Raw genomic sequence first — 17267 nt, forward strand, 5'->3', positions numbered from 1 at the left:
CATGATTCTTCCCATCGGGAAGAGGCTGAATATTTCCCGACCTTATGGTGGAAATGTGTGTTTCAGATTCTCTCTGATGTATCCTGCTAATTCCCAGTGCTATGGTGTTTCGTTGAGAGCAACAGTCATTTTTTTACCATCACTGTGAAGGAATAACAGGGGGCAAGAACATTCATCAATTTGCTGATACAGGTTACAGTGTAAAGTGTTGTTGCTCTATCCACTCTCATCTCAGGACTAGTACACAGTAGCTGCAGAATCTGCCACGAACATGCCTAGGCCACTCTGACAGTGCCTTCCAAGCTCATGGTCTCTACCACCAAGAAGCCAAGATGTTCATGTAGAGAGAATATTATGGATTCTCCTCCAAAACACCACCCCACCCAGTGGTAGATATATATCACCATGGCTTTGAAGGCCCTGCACCTATGTCCTGCTGCTCCCTCTCCAGCAGCAGTCAGAGGGCACCTTCACCATACAGAATGTAAGAGTTCAAGAAGGCAGTTCACCATGATCTTCTCAAGAACTGTCAGGGATGGGCAATAAATGCTGGACTTGCTAGCTATGTCCAGGTTTTGAGAAATAACTACATATATGCAGTATAAAAAAAATAACACTGCAGTTCCCCCAACCTGCATGCCGTGACTCATTTTGCAATTCTGGATATTTTTCTTCTATGAAACAAAATGATGGATCAGGCAACATAAGGAATTTAACTTCCACTCCCAGGATACTCCCAGAATTCTATTCTGCCCAGCAATACTGTAAGACCTCCCTGAATTATTTGATTCATAAAGGAAATCCAGATTTGATAAAATAGTCTCCAGCCCATTTAGGCTAGTCTACCAGGAAGTGATTTAATTCAAAGATTTCCCTTTTCTAAGTGCTTGTTTTGGTGGTCTGTCTCCTGGTTTAGGTTTGCCTTTGAATTGGATTAGAGCAGAAATCATTGGGTGGCTGATTACAAACAGGTGCAAGTATCCTCTGGTGGATCTGGGAAAGTGTGGGAAAGCATCCAAGAACATTCACTGAACTGGGAATAAGGGGCATCAGCCTATCCAATTCCTCTTAAGAATCAACAAGCTTCTAATCTAAGTTTGCCACAGGAAAGCTGCAGCTAGTGATGCATTAACATCATGCATCTCTTTCATAAGCTGTTTCTGATGGTATTGTTGTTTTCTTGAACCCTTAATATGACCTCTTCAATTGTTGACTCCTCAGCGTTTCTTTTTGCACTACCTCAGTTTGCTCTACAATAAGTTCCACTAATGCACTGCTTTTTCACTCATAGGACATCACTGCCTGTAAGGAATTTGTACGTTCTCCCCGTACATGGGCGTCCTGCGGGTAGCTAGTTTCCTCTCACAGTCCAAAGATGTACTGGGTGGTTAGTTGGTTGGTTAATTAGTTGGTGGTGAATTTGTTGCCACACTTAGCTGTGGAGGCCAGGTCGTTGGGTCTATTTAAGGCAGAGATTGATAGGCTCTTGATTGGACACAGCATCAAAGGTTACAGGGAGAAGGCTGGGAACTGGGGTTGAGGATGAGATAGAAAAAATGATCAGCCATGATTGAATGGCGGAGCAGACTCGATGGGCCAGATGGCCTAATTCTGCTCCTATGTCTTATGGTCTTATGGTCATAATTGGTCATTGTAAATTGTCCCATGAGCAGGCTAAGATTAAATTGGGGGATTGATGGACAGTGCAGCTTGAAGGGCCTGAAGAGCCTGTTCTGTGTTGTATCTCAATAAAAAGAATAAATATATAAACAAACAAATAAATATATAAATATATTGCTGTATGCTGTATACTTTGCGAGCTTCTCATGGGTAAAGAATTTCAATGCACCCTTGTGTACATGACTATGTTCTAAACTGCAATCTGAAATCTAAAATCCTGCTAAAAACAATGTTAAATAAAAACATTTTGTATGAAATGCTCACTAAAGGCTAGAGGCCTCCAGATTCAGTCCCTCCTCTCTGCTGAGTTCGTCAAGGGCCACATTGTTCCTATTTGGTCTGTCGTTGAGGGGATAGGAAGTAACTGCAGATGGTGACTTTGTCAAGAATCTTCCTTCTTTGTAGCTGCAAGAGGGGTGACATGCCTTCGAAAGAGAGACCCAATCTTCACTTCTGATGACAAGGACAGTCATAGGAAGTTAAAGATCTCCTGTCCTCCCCACCCCCCCCCCCCCCCCATGGATACAATAAATGAACTGTGCATTACCAGAAGCCGTCCGATATCTACTTCTGATGCATCTTGTTGCTTTCATGCCTATGAAATTGAAGAGATTTGCATGATACCTGCAAATGACTATCCCCACTATCCCTAGTGGGGGGAGGACACAGTTACGATTTTTGGTGGGAAGAGTTAAGCAACCGCATGGATTAACATGGAATTCACTACAATGCTATGTCTCAATAATTCCAAGAAATATCAACTGAAAGTCTCGTAGTTTTAAAAAAAAATTTGTTTAAAATCCTCTTCATTTTATGCGATTTAAAAAGGATCCTCATTCTGGGAGAAGTTTTCCAAAGCTGCTTGTAAAAGCAAGTGAAGCGAAAGGCGATATAAAAGCTGCTTGCCTTTTCCATCATTTGACAAAGGCATTGAAATCTCCCTGAGGGTAGAGTAGGGGAAAAATGCTGAAGCAGATTTTACTTTCTTCACTGTGAAATTAAGCATGACAAGTAAAACAAACAGCAGTGGGCAGCGAGAGGCTAGGGTCCACTGTATCAGCGTGTGACGTAAATAGCTCTGAGCAGTGTCTGTCAGGGAAACTGCAATCCAACACACCAGCACAATCAATCTTTCACTACTCACCAGCTGATGGAATCCTTACTACGCTTTGCATGAAACACCTGTGTATACAACTTGCTTTATTCTCCCAAACTTTGTTTTACTGCGGCACCATTTACTTAGCATGGGATGCAGGATTCTGCAGTTGGTGCTGTAAAGCAATGTAATCAAGAATCCTGCCCCGAGCTTATCAACCTGCGGAAATTCTCCTCTGCTTAACGGTTACTCTTGAAAGCAAAATGCAGCTCAAGCTGGAAATCGCAAATAAAAGAGAGAAAGGGGCAAAATCACAGCATGTCAGGCAGTATCTGGAGAGAGGATAAGTAAGATTAGTGTGCGGCATGATGCACTTTGCAGCTGCAGAGATCTGGGTGCAATTGTGACCTTAGCAATCCATGACTGCAGGCATACATCCGTTTCCTCTCACATCTCAAAGGTGTACGGATTGGTAGGTTAATTGGCCACTGTAAATTGCTTGTATTGTGTAGGTGAGTGGTTGAATCTGGGAGAGATAATGATAATATAGAGAAAATTTAAAAGAAGAGACTAATGTAGGATTGGCATTAATGTTGGTTGATGATCAATAGAAATCATTGGACTGAAGAGCCTGTTTCCAGAATGTAAATCTCATATGATCCTCTAATTCTATGGATGATTGTGCAGTTCATGCCTTTCATCATGGGCCTGAATATGTCAAAGCTCTTCTCATTGATTTTCTAGTTTCATCTCTGTAAATTTGGTCATCTGATAATCTTTTGCCCATACGCTAACTCACACTTTCCCTTCTGTCTATCACGCTTGTCCACTCTCTCCCATGGTAAGCCCTGCTGAAAAGCACCTTCATTTCAAGGTTATTATTCTTGATTTCAAACCCATCTGTGGCATAGCATCTTTTAAAGTCTGAAGCCTCCTCCAGCCCTGCGGCCCATCCAAGTGCCCGCATTGCTCCAATAATGGCCTCTGTTCATTCATCCTGCAGCTACGGAAAATCTCTCTGCCTTCCAAACTCTCTTTCCCCTTCATAAATTCATTGAAATGGACCAACTTGCCCTATCTTACTTAGTAGTTCAGTGTCATGGTTTGCTTGATAATACGCCTTGGTGATGTTCTACTATTACAGAAGTGCCACTTGTTGCCATTTTCCCAGTGTATAGAAGCTGCTCTTCGGTAGAGAGAACTCATACCTTTAAATTCGGAAGCTGAAGGGTCAATAGAATCCAGCGAGAGTGTGCTAGATTGCTGGAGATGCGAGGAACATCGAAGCCCAATTTTTCGTCACTTCTTTCATTGTTCATGGGTTTTGTTTACCCCTGATCATGCATGCTTGCTCCTGGCTTTTTGCTTCCGTTTAATTGTGAAAGAAGGCAATTAAAACCAGGCATGAAATATCGTGTGGAGTTTATCCATTCTCCCTGTGACTGTCAGGTTTTCCCCATGTGCTTAAGTTTCCTCCCACATCTTGAACACGTGCATTGGGAAGCTAATCGGCCACTGTAAATTGCTTAGTTATGTAGATGTGTGGTTGAATCTGGGCAGTAGTTTATGGGAATTTGAAACAAATAAAAGGGTTAGGGTACTAAGTATATATGGTAAAAAAGTATTTGATGATCAATTAAACTCAGTAGGTCAAGGGACTGTCTAGAAACATGGAAAATAGGTGCAGGAGTAGGCCATTTGGCCCTTCAAGCCTGCACCGCCATTCACTATGATCATGGCTGATCATCCAACTCAGAACCCTGTACCTGCTTTCTCTCCATATCCCCTGATCCCTTTAGCCACAAGGGCCATACTGTGGCGACCCATTTCCTGGCACATCCGAACCGACTCACAATTAGATAGCCTACGGGGGTTTGCGAGCACAGAGCTTTGAAGCCTCTGCGCCATGGGGGGCAGGTTGAGGGAGGCTTAAAAGTGAGGCTGAAGATTTCAAATAAAGTTTTTTCCTTCGACTGCAGTTACCGACTCCGTGTCGTAATTTTAGCGCTGCGTGTAGCACACCGCTACAATTGGAGACCCCGACGGTCCAAACGATTTTTGGACCAGAAATGACCGACGCCGCCTCTGTTCATGCGGTTTCGTTGAAACTGCCGGGTTTCTGGACACAGCGCCCGAACCTATGGTTCCAGCAAGCCGAAGCCCAATTCCACGTTCGCCAGATCACCTCAGAAGACACCCGCTACTACTACGTGGTGAGCTCCCTCGACCAGGACACAGCGGCCCAGGTCGCGGAGTTCGTACAGTCGCCCCCAGTGGACGGCAAGTACACGGAATTCAAAGCCCTGCTCCTCCGGACTTTCGGACTCTCACGGCGCGAGCGGGCTGCCCGTTTACTGCACCTGGATGGCTTGGGCGACAGACCTCCATCGGCTTTAATGAATGAGATGTTGTCTCTGGCCGACGGACACACATGCCTCATGTTTGAGCAGGCATTCCTGGAGCAGCTGCCCGAGGACATACGCCTGCTGCTGTCCGACGCGGATTTCAGTGACCCCCGGAAGGTGGCAGCCCGGGTGGACTTGCTGTGGAACGCCAAAAAGGTGAGCGGGGCGTCCATCGCACAGATCTCCCAGCCGCGCTCCCAGCAGCAAACCAGTCCAGGCCCAGCCGCAGAGCCCGCCAACCCCCGGCCCAATGAACACTGGTGCTTCTACCACCAGCGGTGGGGCGCAGAAGCCCACCGTTGTCGCCCGCCCTGCAAGTTCCCGGGAAACACCAGGGCCAGCCGCCGCTGATGGCTACGGCGGCTGGCCATCGGGATAGCCTCCTGTACGTGTGGAATAGAAGGTCGGGACGCCGGTTTTTGGTCGATACTGGGGCTGAGATCAGCGTTTTACCTCCGACGAGTTACGACACCCGCAGCAGGGCACCGGGTCCCCCCCTGAGGGCCGTGAATGGCAGCACAGTAAGGACCTATGGCACCCGTCAGGTGCAGCTACAGTTCGGCTCCAGCCAGTTCACGTGGGACTTCACACTGGCCGCTGTAGCCCAACCGCTTCTGGGTGCGGATTTTTTGCGGGCTCACAGCCTACTGGTCGACCTGCCCAGGAAGAGACTGGTACACGCCGAGACCTTTCAGACGTTCTCCCTGGGTGCAGTCCAGTTGCCAGCCCCTCACCTCGGCTCCATCACGCTGTCCGACAACGACTTCACCAGAGTCCTGGCGGATTTCCCATCGGTTCTGGCACCGCAGTTCACAGCGGCCATGCCCAGGCACGGCGTACAGCACCACATCCCGACCCAGGGACCACCCCTCCACGCCCGCGCTCGGCGGCTTCCCCCGGACAAGCTCCAACTGGCGAAGGAGGAGTTCCAGAGGATGGAGGAATTGGGGATCATCCGGCGGTCCGACAGCCCATGGGCCTCCCCCCTGCACATAGTGCCCAAAGCGACGGGGGGGGGGGCTGGAGACCGTGCGGCGACTACCGCAGGCTGAACGAGGCTACCACACCGGACCGCTACCCTGTGCCGCACATTCAGGACTTTGCAGCAAACCTGCACGGCGCACGGATCTTCTCCAAGGTAGACCTCGTCCGAGGGTACCATCAATTCCCGATGCACACTGACGACGTCCCCAAAACGGCTCTCATCACCCCGTTTGGCCTTTTCGAGTTCCTCCGCATGCCGTTCGGCCTGAAGAATGCCGCACAGACGTTCCAGCGGTTAATGGACGCGGTGGGACGGGACCTGGACTTAGCGTTCATCTATTTGGATGACATCCTCATAGCCAGCAGCAGTCATCTTTTTTTTTTATTATTACAAAATCCTTTATTACAAATTTCGGTGCTATACAATATATACAAAACAGTGGCAAACACAATTACTGAACTACAAATAGACAATAGATATTACACCAGAATGTTGCCATCCCTATCCACGATGGCATTTACACCCCGCGGAGCCCAACGGTCTCGAAACTCCTCCAAGGCCGCTGTGGACTGCGCGTGTTCCTTTTCAATAGTTACCCGGGCACGAACATACCCCCTAAACATTGCCAGGCAGTCTGCCCAGGGAGATCATCTGTCCCACCTCCGTCAACTCTGCACCCGACTGAGTGAGTACGGTCTTACAATCAACCCCGCCAAATGCCAGTTTGGACTCGATACCATTGACTTCCTGGGCCACAGGATTACTAAAGACGGGGCAACCCCTCTGCCCGCTAAGGTAGATGCGGTCCGCCTCTTTCCCCGACCCACCACGATCAAAGGCCTTCAGGAATTCGTAGGTATGGTCAATTTCTACCGCCGCTTCCTCCCTTCAGCTGCCCGGATCATGCGCCCCCTGTTCGCCCTGATGTCGGGTCCGAGCAAGGACAATACCTGGGACGAGGAGTCCGCCGCCGCTTTCGTTCAAACGAAGGAAGCTTTGGCGAACGCCGCAATGCTAGTACATCCCAGAATGGACGCCCCTACCGCCCTCACAGTGGACGCATCAAACACGGCAGTCGGTGGGGTGCTGGAGCAACTCATCGCAGGTCGCTGGCAACCCCTGGCGTTTTTCAGCAAACGCCTGCGACCACTCGAGCTCAAGTACAGTGCTTTCGACCGGGAACTGTTGGCGCTCTACCTGGCAATCCGGCATTTCAGGTACTTCCTAGAAGGTCGGCCCTTCACCGCGTTCACGAACCACAAACCGCTTACCTTTGCGTTTACGAAAGCATCCGACCCCTGGTCGTCCCGCCAGCAACGCCACCTGTCCTACATCTCTGAATACACGACGGATGTCCGGCACGTCTAGGGTAAGGACAATGTCGTGGCGGATGCGCTCTCTCGCTCTACCGTTCATGCCCTTTCCCAAGGGGTAGACTTTGAGGCACTGGCAGAGGCGCAGCAGGCGGATGAGGAGATTCCAAGTTACAGAACCGCAGTCTCCGGTTTGCAGCTCCAGGACCTCCCCGTGGGCCCGGGTGAGAGGACCCTACTCTGCGATGTCGCCACCGGCCAGCCCCGTCCCGTCGTCCCGACAGCCTGGCGGCGCTGCATTTTCGACTCCATTCATAACTTGGCGCATCCCTCCATCCGGACAACTGTCCGGATGGTTTCTACCAGGTTCGTTTGGCACGGGCTCCGCAAACAGGTCAGTGAATGGGCCAAAACGTGCATGCACTGCCAATCGGCCAAGGTGCAGCGGCACACCAAAGCCCCACCCCAGCAGTTCCATCCCACCCACCGGCGTTTCGACCACATTCATGTGGATATCGTGGGCCCCCTGACAGTGTCGCACGGAGCACGGCACCTCCTGACTATCGTGAACCGGTTCACAAGATGGCCAGAGGCGGTCCCGCTCACCGACACCACCTCCGAATCTTGCGCCCGAGCCCTGTTCGCCACCTGGATATCTCGCTTTGGTGTACCAGCCCACATTACCTCCGACAGAGGCACCCAGTTCACCTCCAGCCTGTGGTCAGCTATGGCCAGCCTTTTGGGAACGCAGCTGCACCACGCCACTGCCTACCACCCACAGTCGAACGGGCTAGTGGAGCGTTTCCACCGTCACCTGAAGTCGGCCCTCATGGCCCGCCTGCGAGGAGCCAACTGGGCGGACGAGCTTCCCTGGGTCCTACTCGGCATCCGCACAGCGCCCAAGGACGACCTGCACGCCTCGTTGGCCGAGTTGGTATACGGCGCGCCCCTGTTCGTCCCCGGGGAGTTCCTACCAGCCCCAAGGGGGTAAGAGGAAGATCCCGCAGCAGTCCTGGGCAGACTACGCGAGAAGCTCGGTAACCTGGCCCCCATACCCACTTCACAGCACGGGCGGCGCCCGACCTGCGTACTCAAAGACCTACAGAACTGTAAGTTTGTGTTTGTACGAAGGGGCGGGCATCGGCCACCGCTGCAGCGGCCATACGAGGGGCCGTTTATGGTGCTCCGGAACAACGGGTCCACGTTCGTGCTGGACGTTGGGGGGAAAGCGGAGGTTTTCACGGTGGACCGCCTCAAACCGGCCCATGTGGACCTGGCGCAACCGGCCGAGTTTCCGGCACCTCGGCGCAGAGGCCGACCTCCCAAGCAGGTTCTGGCCCAGACTGTGGACATTGGGGGTGTATCGCCAGTTCTGGGGGGGGGTTATGTGGCGACCCATTTCCTAGCGTATCCGAACCGACTCACAATTAGATAGCTTACGGGGATTTGCGAGCACAGAGCTTTGGAGCCTCTGCGCCATGGGGGGCAGGTTGAGGGAGGCTTAAAAGTGAGGCTGAAGATTTCGAATAAAGTTTTTTCCTTCGACTGCAGTTACTGACTCCGTGTCGTAATTTTAGCGCTGCGTGTAGCACACCGCTACAATACCTAACTTCCTCTTAAATATAGCCATTGAACTGGCCTCAACTGTTTCCTGTGGCAGAGAATTCCACAGATTCACCACTCTCTGTGTGAAGAAATTTTTCCTCATCTCAGTCATAAAAGGCTTCTCCTTTATCCTTAAACTGTGACCCCTCGTTCTGGACTTCCCCAACATCGGAAACAATCTTCCTGCATCTAGCCTGTCCAATCCCTTAAGAATTTTATACGTTTCAATAAGATCCCCCCTCAATCTTCTAAATTCCAGTGAGTATAAGCCTAGTAGATCCAGTCTTTCTTCATATGAAAGTCCTACCATCCCAGGAATCAATCTGGTGACCCTTCTCTGTACTCCCTCTATGGCAAGAATGTCTTTCCTCAGATTAGGGGACCAAAACTGCACACAATACTCTAGGTGCGGTCTCACCAAGGCCTTGTACAACTGCAGTAGAACCTCCTTGTTCCTGTATTCAAATCCTTTTGCTATGAATGCCAACATACCATTTGGCTTTTTCACCGCCTGCTGTACCTGCATGCCCACCTTCAATGACTGGTGTACAATGACACCCAGGTCTCATTGCATCTCCCCTTTTCCTAATCGGCCACCATTCAGATAATAATCTGTTTCCCTGTTCTTGCAACCAAAGTGGATAACCTCACATTTATCCACATTAAATTGCATCTGCCATGAATTTGCCCACTCACTTAACCTATCCAAGTCACCCTGCATCCTCTTAACATCCTCCTAACAGCTAACACCGCCGCCCAGCTTTGTGTCATCCGCAAACTTGGAGATGCTGCATTTAATTCCCTCGTCTAAATCATTAATATATATTGTAAACAACTGGGGTACCCCACTAGTCACTGCCTGCCATTCTGAAAAGGTCCCATTTACTCCCGCTCTTTGCTTCCTGTCTGCCAACCAATCCTCTATCCACATCGATACCATACCCCCAATACCGTGTGCTTTAAGTTTGCACACTAATCTCCTGTGTGGGACCTTGTCAAAAGCCTTTTGAAAATCTAAATATACCCCATCCACTGGCTCTCCCCTATCCACTCTACTAGTTACATCTTCAAAAAATTCTATTAAGATTCGTCAGACATGATTTTCCTTTCACAAATCCATGCTGACTTTGTCCGATGATTTCACCTCTTTCCAAATGTGCTGTTATCACTTCTTTGATAACGGACTCTAGCATTTTCCCCACCACCGATGTCAGACTAGCCGGTCTATAATTCCCCGGTTTCTCTCTCCCTCCTTTTTTAAAAAGTGGGGTTACATTAGCCACCTTCCAATCCTCAGGAACTAATCCAGAATCTAAGGAGTTTTGAAAAATTATCAAAAAATCCACTATAGTGCATCCACTATTTCTTGGGCTACTTCCTTAAGCACTCTGGGATGCAGACCATCTGGCCCTGGGTATTTATCTGCCTTTAATCCCTTCAATTTACCTAACACCACCTCCCTACTAACATATATTTCCCTCATTTCCTCCATCTCACTAGACCCTCGGTCCCTTACTATTTCCGGAAGATTATTTATGTCCTCCTTAGTGAAGACAGAACCAAAGTAGTTATTCAATTGGTCTGCCATGTCTTTGTTCCCTATGATCAATTCACCTGTTTCTGACTATAAAGGACCTACATTTGTCTTGACCAATCTTTTTCTTTTCACGTATCTATAAAAGCTTTTACAGTCAGTTTTTATGTTCCCTGCCAGCTTTCTCTCATAATCTTTTTTCCCTTTCCTAATTAAGCCCTTTATCCTCCTCTGCTGGTCTCTGAATTTCTCCCAGTCCTCAGGTGTGCCGCTTTTTTTTTGCTAATTTATATGTTTCTTCTTTGGAATTGATACTATCCCTAATTTCCCTTGTCAGCCACGGGTGCACTACCTTCCCTGGTTTATTCTTTTGCAAAACTGGGATGAACAATTGTTGTAGTTCATCCATGCGATCTTTAAATGCTTGTCATTGCACATCCACCATCAACCCTTTAAGTATCATTTGCCAGTCTATCTTAGCTAATTCACGTCTCATACCTTCAAAGTTACCCTTCTTTAAGTTCAGAACCTTTGTTTCTGAATTAACTATGTCACTCTCCATCTTAATGAAGAATTCCACCATATTATGGTCACTCTCACCCAAGGGGCCTCGCACGACAAGGTTGCTAACTAACCCTTCCTCATTGCTCAATACCCAATCGAGAATGACCTGCTCTCTAGTTGGTTCCTTGACTTGTTGGTTCAGAAAATCATCCCACATACATTCCAAGAAATCCTCTTCCTCAGCACCCTTACCGATTTGGTTCACCCAATCTATATGTAGATTGAAGTCACACATTATCACTACTGTTCCTTTATTGCACACATTTCTAATTTCCTGTTTAATGCCATCCCCAACCTCACTACTACTGTTAGGTGGCCTGTACACAACTCCCACCAGCGTTTTCTGCCCCTTAATGTTATGCAGCTCTACCCATATTGATTCCACATCCTCCAGGCTGATGTCCTTCCTTTCTATTGCGTTAATCTCCTCTCCAACCAGCAATGCTACCCCATCTCCTTTTCTTTCCTGTCTATCCCTCCTGAATATTGAATATCCCTGGATGTTGAGCTCCCATCCTTGGTCACCCTGGAGCCATGTCTCTGTGATCCCAACTATATCATATTCATTAATAACTATCTGCACATTCAATTCATCTACCTTGTTACAAATGCTCCTCGCATTGACACACAAAGCCTTCAGGCTTGTTTTTACAACACTCTTAACCCTTATACAATCATGTTGAAAAGTGGCTCTTTTTGCTTTTTGCCCTGGATTTGCCTGCCTGCCACTTTTACTTTTCACCTTACTACTTGTTGCTTCTACCCTCATTTTACACCCCTCTGTCACTCTGCACTTGTTCCCATCCCCCTGCCACATTAGTTTAAAGCCTCCTGAACAGCAGTAGCAAATGCTCCCCCAAGGACATTGGTTCCAGTCCAGCCCAGGTGCAGACCGTCCTGTTTATACCGGTCCCACCTCCCCCAGAACTGGTTCCAATGCCCCGGAAATTTGAATCCCTCCCCCTTGCACCATTTTTCAAGCCACGTATTCATCTGAAATATCCTCCTATTTCTACTCTGACTAGCACATGGCACTGGTAGTAATCCAGAGATTATTACCTTTGTAGTCCTACTTTTTAGTTTATCTTCTAACTCCCTAAATTCACCTTGTAGGACCTCAGCCCGATTTTTACCTATATCGTTGGTACCTATGTGCACCACGACCACTGGCTGTTCACCCTCCCTTTCCAGAATGTCCTGCAGCCACTCAGAGACATCCTTGACCCTTGCACCAGGGAGGCAACATACCAGCCTGAAGTCTCATTTGCGGCAGCAGAAACGGCTATCTATTCCCCTTACAATCGAATCCCCTGTCACTATAGCTCTCTCACTCCTTTTCCTTCCCTCCTGTGCCGCAGAGCCACCCATGGTGCAATGAACTCAGCTGCTGCTGCCTTCCCCTGATGAGACATCTCCCCCAGCAGTATCCAAAACAGTATATCGGTTTAGGAGGGAGATGACCTCAGGGGACTCCTGCACTACCTGCCTACTGCTACGCTGTCTAGTGGCCACCCCTTCCCTTTCTGCCTGTGTAGCCTTTACCTGCGGTGTGGCCAACTCACTGAACATGCTATTCACGACTTTCTCAGCATTGCGGATGCTCCAGTATGAATCCAGGCGCTCAATGCGGTCTGCCAGAAGCTGCAGTTGGACACACTTCCTGCATACATAGTCGTCAGGGACACTGGAAATGTCCCTGATTTCCCACATGCTGCAGGATGAACAAACCACGGGGCCGATCTCAGCTGCCATGACCTACCCAATACTTGCCTCAACTTTTGAAACTTTCTCCTTTGAAAGGAACTTACCCGGCCTTACCTCACATGGAGTGAAGATCATCCTCAGCCTCTTCTCGTCAAAGCCTCTTGAGTGAAAGCCTCAAATCTCCACTCCTTCACTGGCCACTTTCCACAGGCCGCTCCGTTTGAGGTAACCCTCTATTTATTTGTTTGAGCTTTTCAAACTGCTTGGTCACCTGATCCCGATTCTCCAATCAGCTGCTTTCTGCTGAGTCTGAGCTATTCAAATCTTGATTGTCTAATCAACGGCTTTCTGCTGAGCTATTCAAATCTTGATTGACTTGATTGCACAGTCCAACTGCCAGAATCTCTCGAGTCAAAGTCTCAAATCTCCACTCCTTCATTCCACTCCTTCATTGGCCCACTCACTCACTGGCCACTTTCCGTCTCCGTGCTTACCTCTGTGTGATCCTAATGTCATCATTACCATTCCTACTGATAGCAGTAACTGTGCTAATAACGTTGAACTCCAGGACCCAGGCATGGTAATGAGGCATTGACTAGGTCCTATCAGCCTCTAGACAGCATGAGCATCAATCACCTCTCCCTGAACAGGACTTAATTGCATATAACGAATCCTTGCGTTATCACCCAGTGAATTCCTTACTAATGCAACCCATGGATGACAGCCACCTGCATGAAGTAGCAATGATGTGTGATCACCACGGCATCAATTCCAGGTGGTAGTCTGCCCACTGAAACCATTGGTGTTTGCAAGAACAGGTAATTACATTTAGAAGGGAAAGCTCACTCAGAAAGAAAAAGTACCCTTAAGATGCACGAACCGTCAAAATCATTTTAAAGCATCTTTGAATCTCTGAACATTTTGAATTATTTTCTTTCAAGCACATGTTAAACCCTGAGATTGATTTTTTTTTAGGAACATATTCACCACAAGATGTAATGGAAACTGCATGGGATCACGCTAACTGGCTGCATAATTTGCGTGAGAGAGCCGAAGCATTACCACTGAGGTCACCCAGCTTTGGTGCACTCTTGCAGGAGGGTAATATTTTAATTAAAACACTGGTTTCTTCAGAGAAACTCGTCTCATTTCATGGTATCAAGGGAAACATGACAAACAAGTCTATAAGAGCAGTAATAAATGGCACGCATTACCTCAAGTCACATCGATCAATGTCACTTAATCTGCCTCGTAATCCAGCTCGAGTCTGACTCTAATTAGGCAGCACTGAAATGTTTCTGTGTAAATAGGTACTTGATGGTTGGCATGATTCTGATTGACTGAAGGTCCTGTTTCAGCAAAGCATGACTCAAAATTCATCTATTAATGCCAATGGTACTCCCACGGTGCTGCAGTTTTGATCCGCCAGTCATGAAAAATTTGGAATGAAATATATATTCCTGATCTGGAGAGCATGTGGCCTGGAGAGCATGGGTCGTCACAGATGAGTGCATTCTTCAATCTCTTCTACCTCTTCTCTTCCAGTGATGGGACAGTTTTGTTAAAGAGGCCTGGGTGAGTTGGAGCAGTCCAGCTTGTATTTGGTGTAGGTGACCTTCACTTCATGTTGGTAGAGAAATAGTGAGTGCTTAGACAAGTTGGTTAGTAGGTTAATTGCCCAGCATGTAGGTGAGTGACAGAATCCAGCAGATATTGATGAAAGTATGAGAATAGGCTACAAGAAAAACAAAAGATTGTCCTGTGACCTGACAGACATTTAATGGGATAAGATTGTTCTGTGAGATAAAGAACTACAGAGATTTCTTGATATCACATGAAGAGGTCTGTGGTATCAGAGAACACAGGAAGATGCAGAAGTGGACCCTCCATTCTGTGCTTTTGTTAAATTACATCACCCTTCAAATCCTGTGACCTGACCTCTGGATCTGCCAATCAGTGAACCTAAATTCAAGCTCCTTTCTTCCCCATTCACTACCTAATCCCAAATAAAATCACAAACATTCTGATATCATGTCATTTCCTCCGCCCCCACTGCCTCACCTCCATTCTTCAGTCTCTGTTTATTAAATATGGAACTTCAGGAAATATGGTAACTAATTTGCTCAACTTTCCCCTACTGTTTGGGTGATAGATGTTGGCCAGAAAAATGGGAATAACTCCTTCCATCTTCGTTTAAAGAATTCATGGGAAGTATTAATTGAGCAAGCTTTGGTTCAATGTCTGGACCTGGTAAAACCACATCCTGTGACACAATAAACCCTCAGATGTTCCTTCACCAAAGTTGTGATAAAGTCTTTAGAGTGGTTCTTGCTTCCACGGCATTGAGTCTCAGACCACTGATCAGTGATTACGAGCATAATCTAATGATCAATGGAAATTTTGTTAAGAATGAAGTGGTCAAACAGTCTCTGGCATGTTCTTGAGCATACATCAGCAAGGCCCAATAATGCATATGGCTACTAGAGCACAGGATCAAGGCAGATTCATCTACAAGAGTAACTGAACATTTTGGAGCTTGAGGTGAAATAGGTGTGGTTAGACTTTTGTCCAAGTGACCACTCAATGTAAGTATCGATGTTCTTATGGACTCTAAATATTTGATGTTGTTTTCATTCTGAACCTTGGGAATGTTACTGTATCTTGAAATAGAATCTTAAACAACTATAACCCTCACTCTTAGAACTTTCTCTCTCAACTTTTTTTTAACATTTAACTGTTTCACCAGCTGTAAAGAACTTATCACAACTTCAGTGAGCCATATATTGTACCTAAGTTCTGGTTATTGCTAGTGCTATTGAGCCAATTATCAGTGCAGCTTTTTACCTTCTCTGTATGTACTAGTCACGAGTTTTGTCTGTTTTTACCCCCGGCAGCATCGGAGGTGTGTCCACCGTGCGACAACGAGATGAACACAGATATTATCCTGGATCACCTCTGCGCAAGTGAATTCGGTAAGGAACGTCTGTCATTCCGATTGTTTCACTACGATTGTTTTTAGTTCCATTGACTTTATTCAAGGATACTTGTACTGTGCTGCTGTGGGGAGAAGGCCTTCATAATGATTTCTGTCTTGTCGTTGTCGGGATGGGGTTGGGCTGTGAAGAGTGGTGGTGGGATAGTTAGCTGAATTTCAATCTCCTCCACTCTGCCTTCACATCCGATTCAACAGACACTTTTGACGGTTAAGGGGAAGAAATTCCTCTCCATTTCTTTGGAATATCAGTGAACTTGCAGTCCAGAGTTCTCTGATGTAGCACCAGTGCCTGGTCAGAAGTACTGTCCCTTCTTATAGCTACCACTTGTAGCCTTCACCATGAGACCCTGCTTGACAAACTCCCACCTAGAATTACATGACAAATAATTCAGGATTTTGACCCAGCTGCATTTTATTTCTGCTTAATGGTGTTAATGGGTTATACATTCCTGTCAGAATCCAGAAGGTACATAAAGGATGTGTTGAGGAACTCAAATAACTATTCAACAAATTCAGCGATGGACATCTGGAGCACACTATCAGAGGGGGTAGTGCGATCCGAAACAATTATTAGGTTCAAGGCAGACAAATCAGCATGGCATAGAATGTGAGCAAATGGGATTAATGTAGATGGTATGTCAAATTGTCAGGTCAATGACGAGTTTTTGTTGCACCGCAGATCACAGTCTTTATTGGAGCATAGCTAACCCATGCCTGGTGGGTGGAGTGTGCTGATGCAATGGAAGTGGATGGGGAGGGGGGTGGGGAAGAGTTTTTGTTTTGCTGCTGCTCGTGCGTGGGATAAGGAAGTGGTGGGGGTTTGGGGTTCTAACGTTTTGTCACTTATTCTTTGCTGCTCTCTTCTGTTTTGGTGGATGTCTGCGAGGAAAAGGAATTCCAGGGTGTATGTTGTATACATTTCTCTGATGTTAAATGGAACTACTGAAGGAGTAGTTGGCAATTTGGTAAATTGGCTCATGTCACATGTACTGAATTGAATTGAAATGAATTGACTTTATTACTTACATCCTTCATATACACGAGAAGTAAAAATCTTTGCGCTATGTCTCCATCTAAATGAGCAATGTGCAATTTATAGTAATTTGTAATAAATAGCTTGTACAACAGGACAGTCAATATAGCATAGACTCTCCTCTTTTGGTTTCTCTGTCAGGATGGACTGCCCAGTCCTTTTTTTTCTGTTTGGAATAGTGGGGTTTATTTTTTTCTCTTTTGTTCTATATAAAAATTTCTAATAGTCCTTCCTTTCTTCATAAATTGATAACAGGAGAATTATACATTCTATATCAAATTTATACTTTGTAGATTAACAGTATGTGTGATTCTGATATTGTTTAATTTACATTCTGCATGTACTGTTATTGA

At 46.9% G+C, this 17267-nt stretch overlaps 1 protein-coding gene across 1 annotated transcript in view; it reads left to right on the forward strand.

Annotated features, from left to right (window-relative positions):
• The window catches only part of LOC132392288 (secreted frizzled-related protein 1-like), a 150750-nt gene that overhangs the window by 18937 nt on the left and 114546 nt on the right, over window positions 1–17267 (forward strand). Inside the window, exon 2 of the mRNA XM_059966114.1 lies at window positions 15781–15858. Coding sequence (XP_059822097.1) covers window positions 15781–15858 — 78 coding nt within the window. The remainder of the gene's footprint in view (window positions 1–15780; window positions 15859–17267) is intronic.

Source organism: Hypanus sabinus, chromosome 1 (genome assembly GCF_030144855.1).
Source record: "Hypanus sabinus isolate sHypSab1 chromosome 1, sHypSab1.hap1, whole genome shotgun sequence".
In the NCBI taxonomy this organism is placed as follows: Eukaryota; Metazoa; Chordata; class Chondrichthyes; order Myliobatiformes; family Dasyatidae; genus Hypanus; species Hypanus sabinus.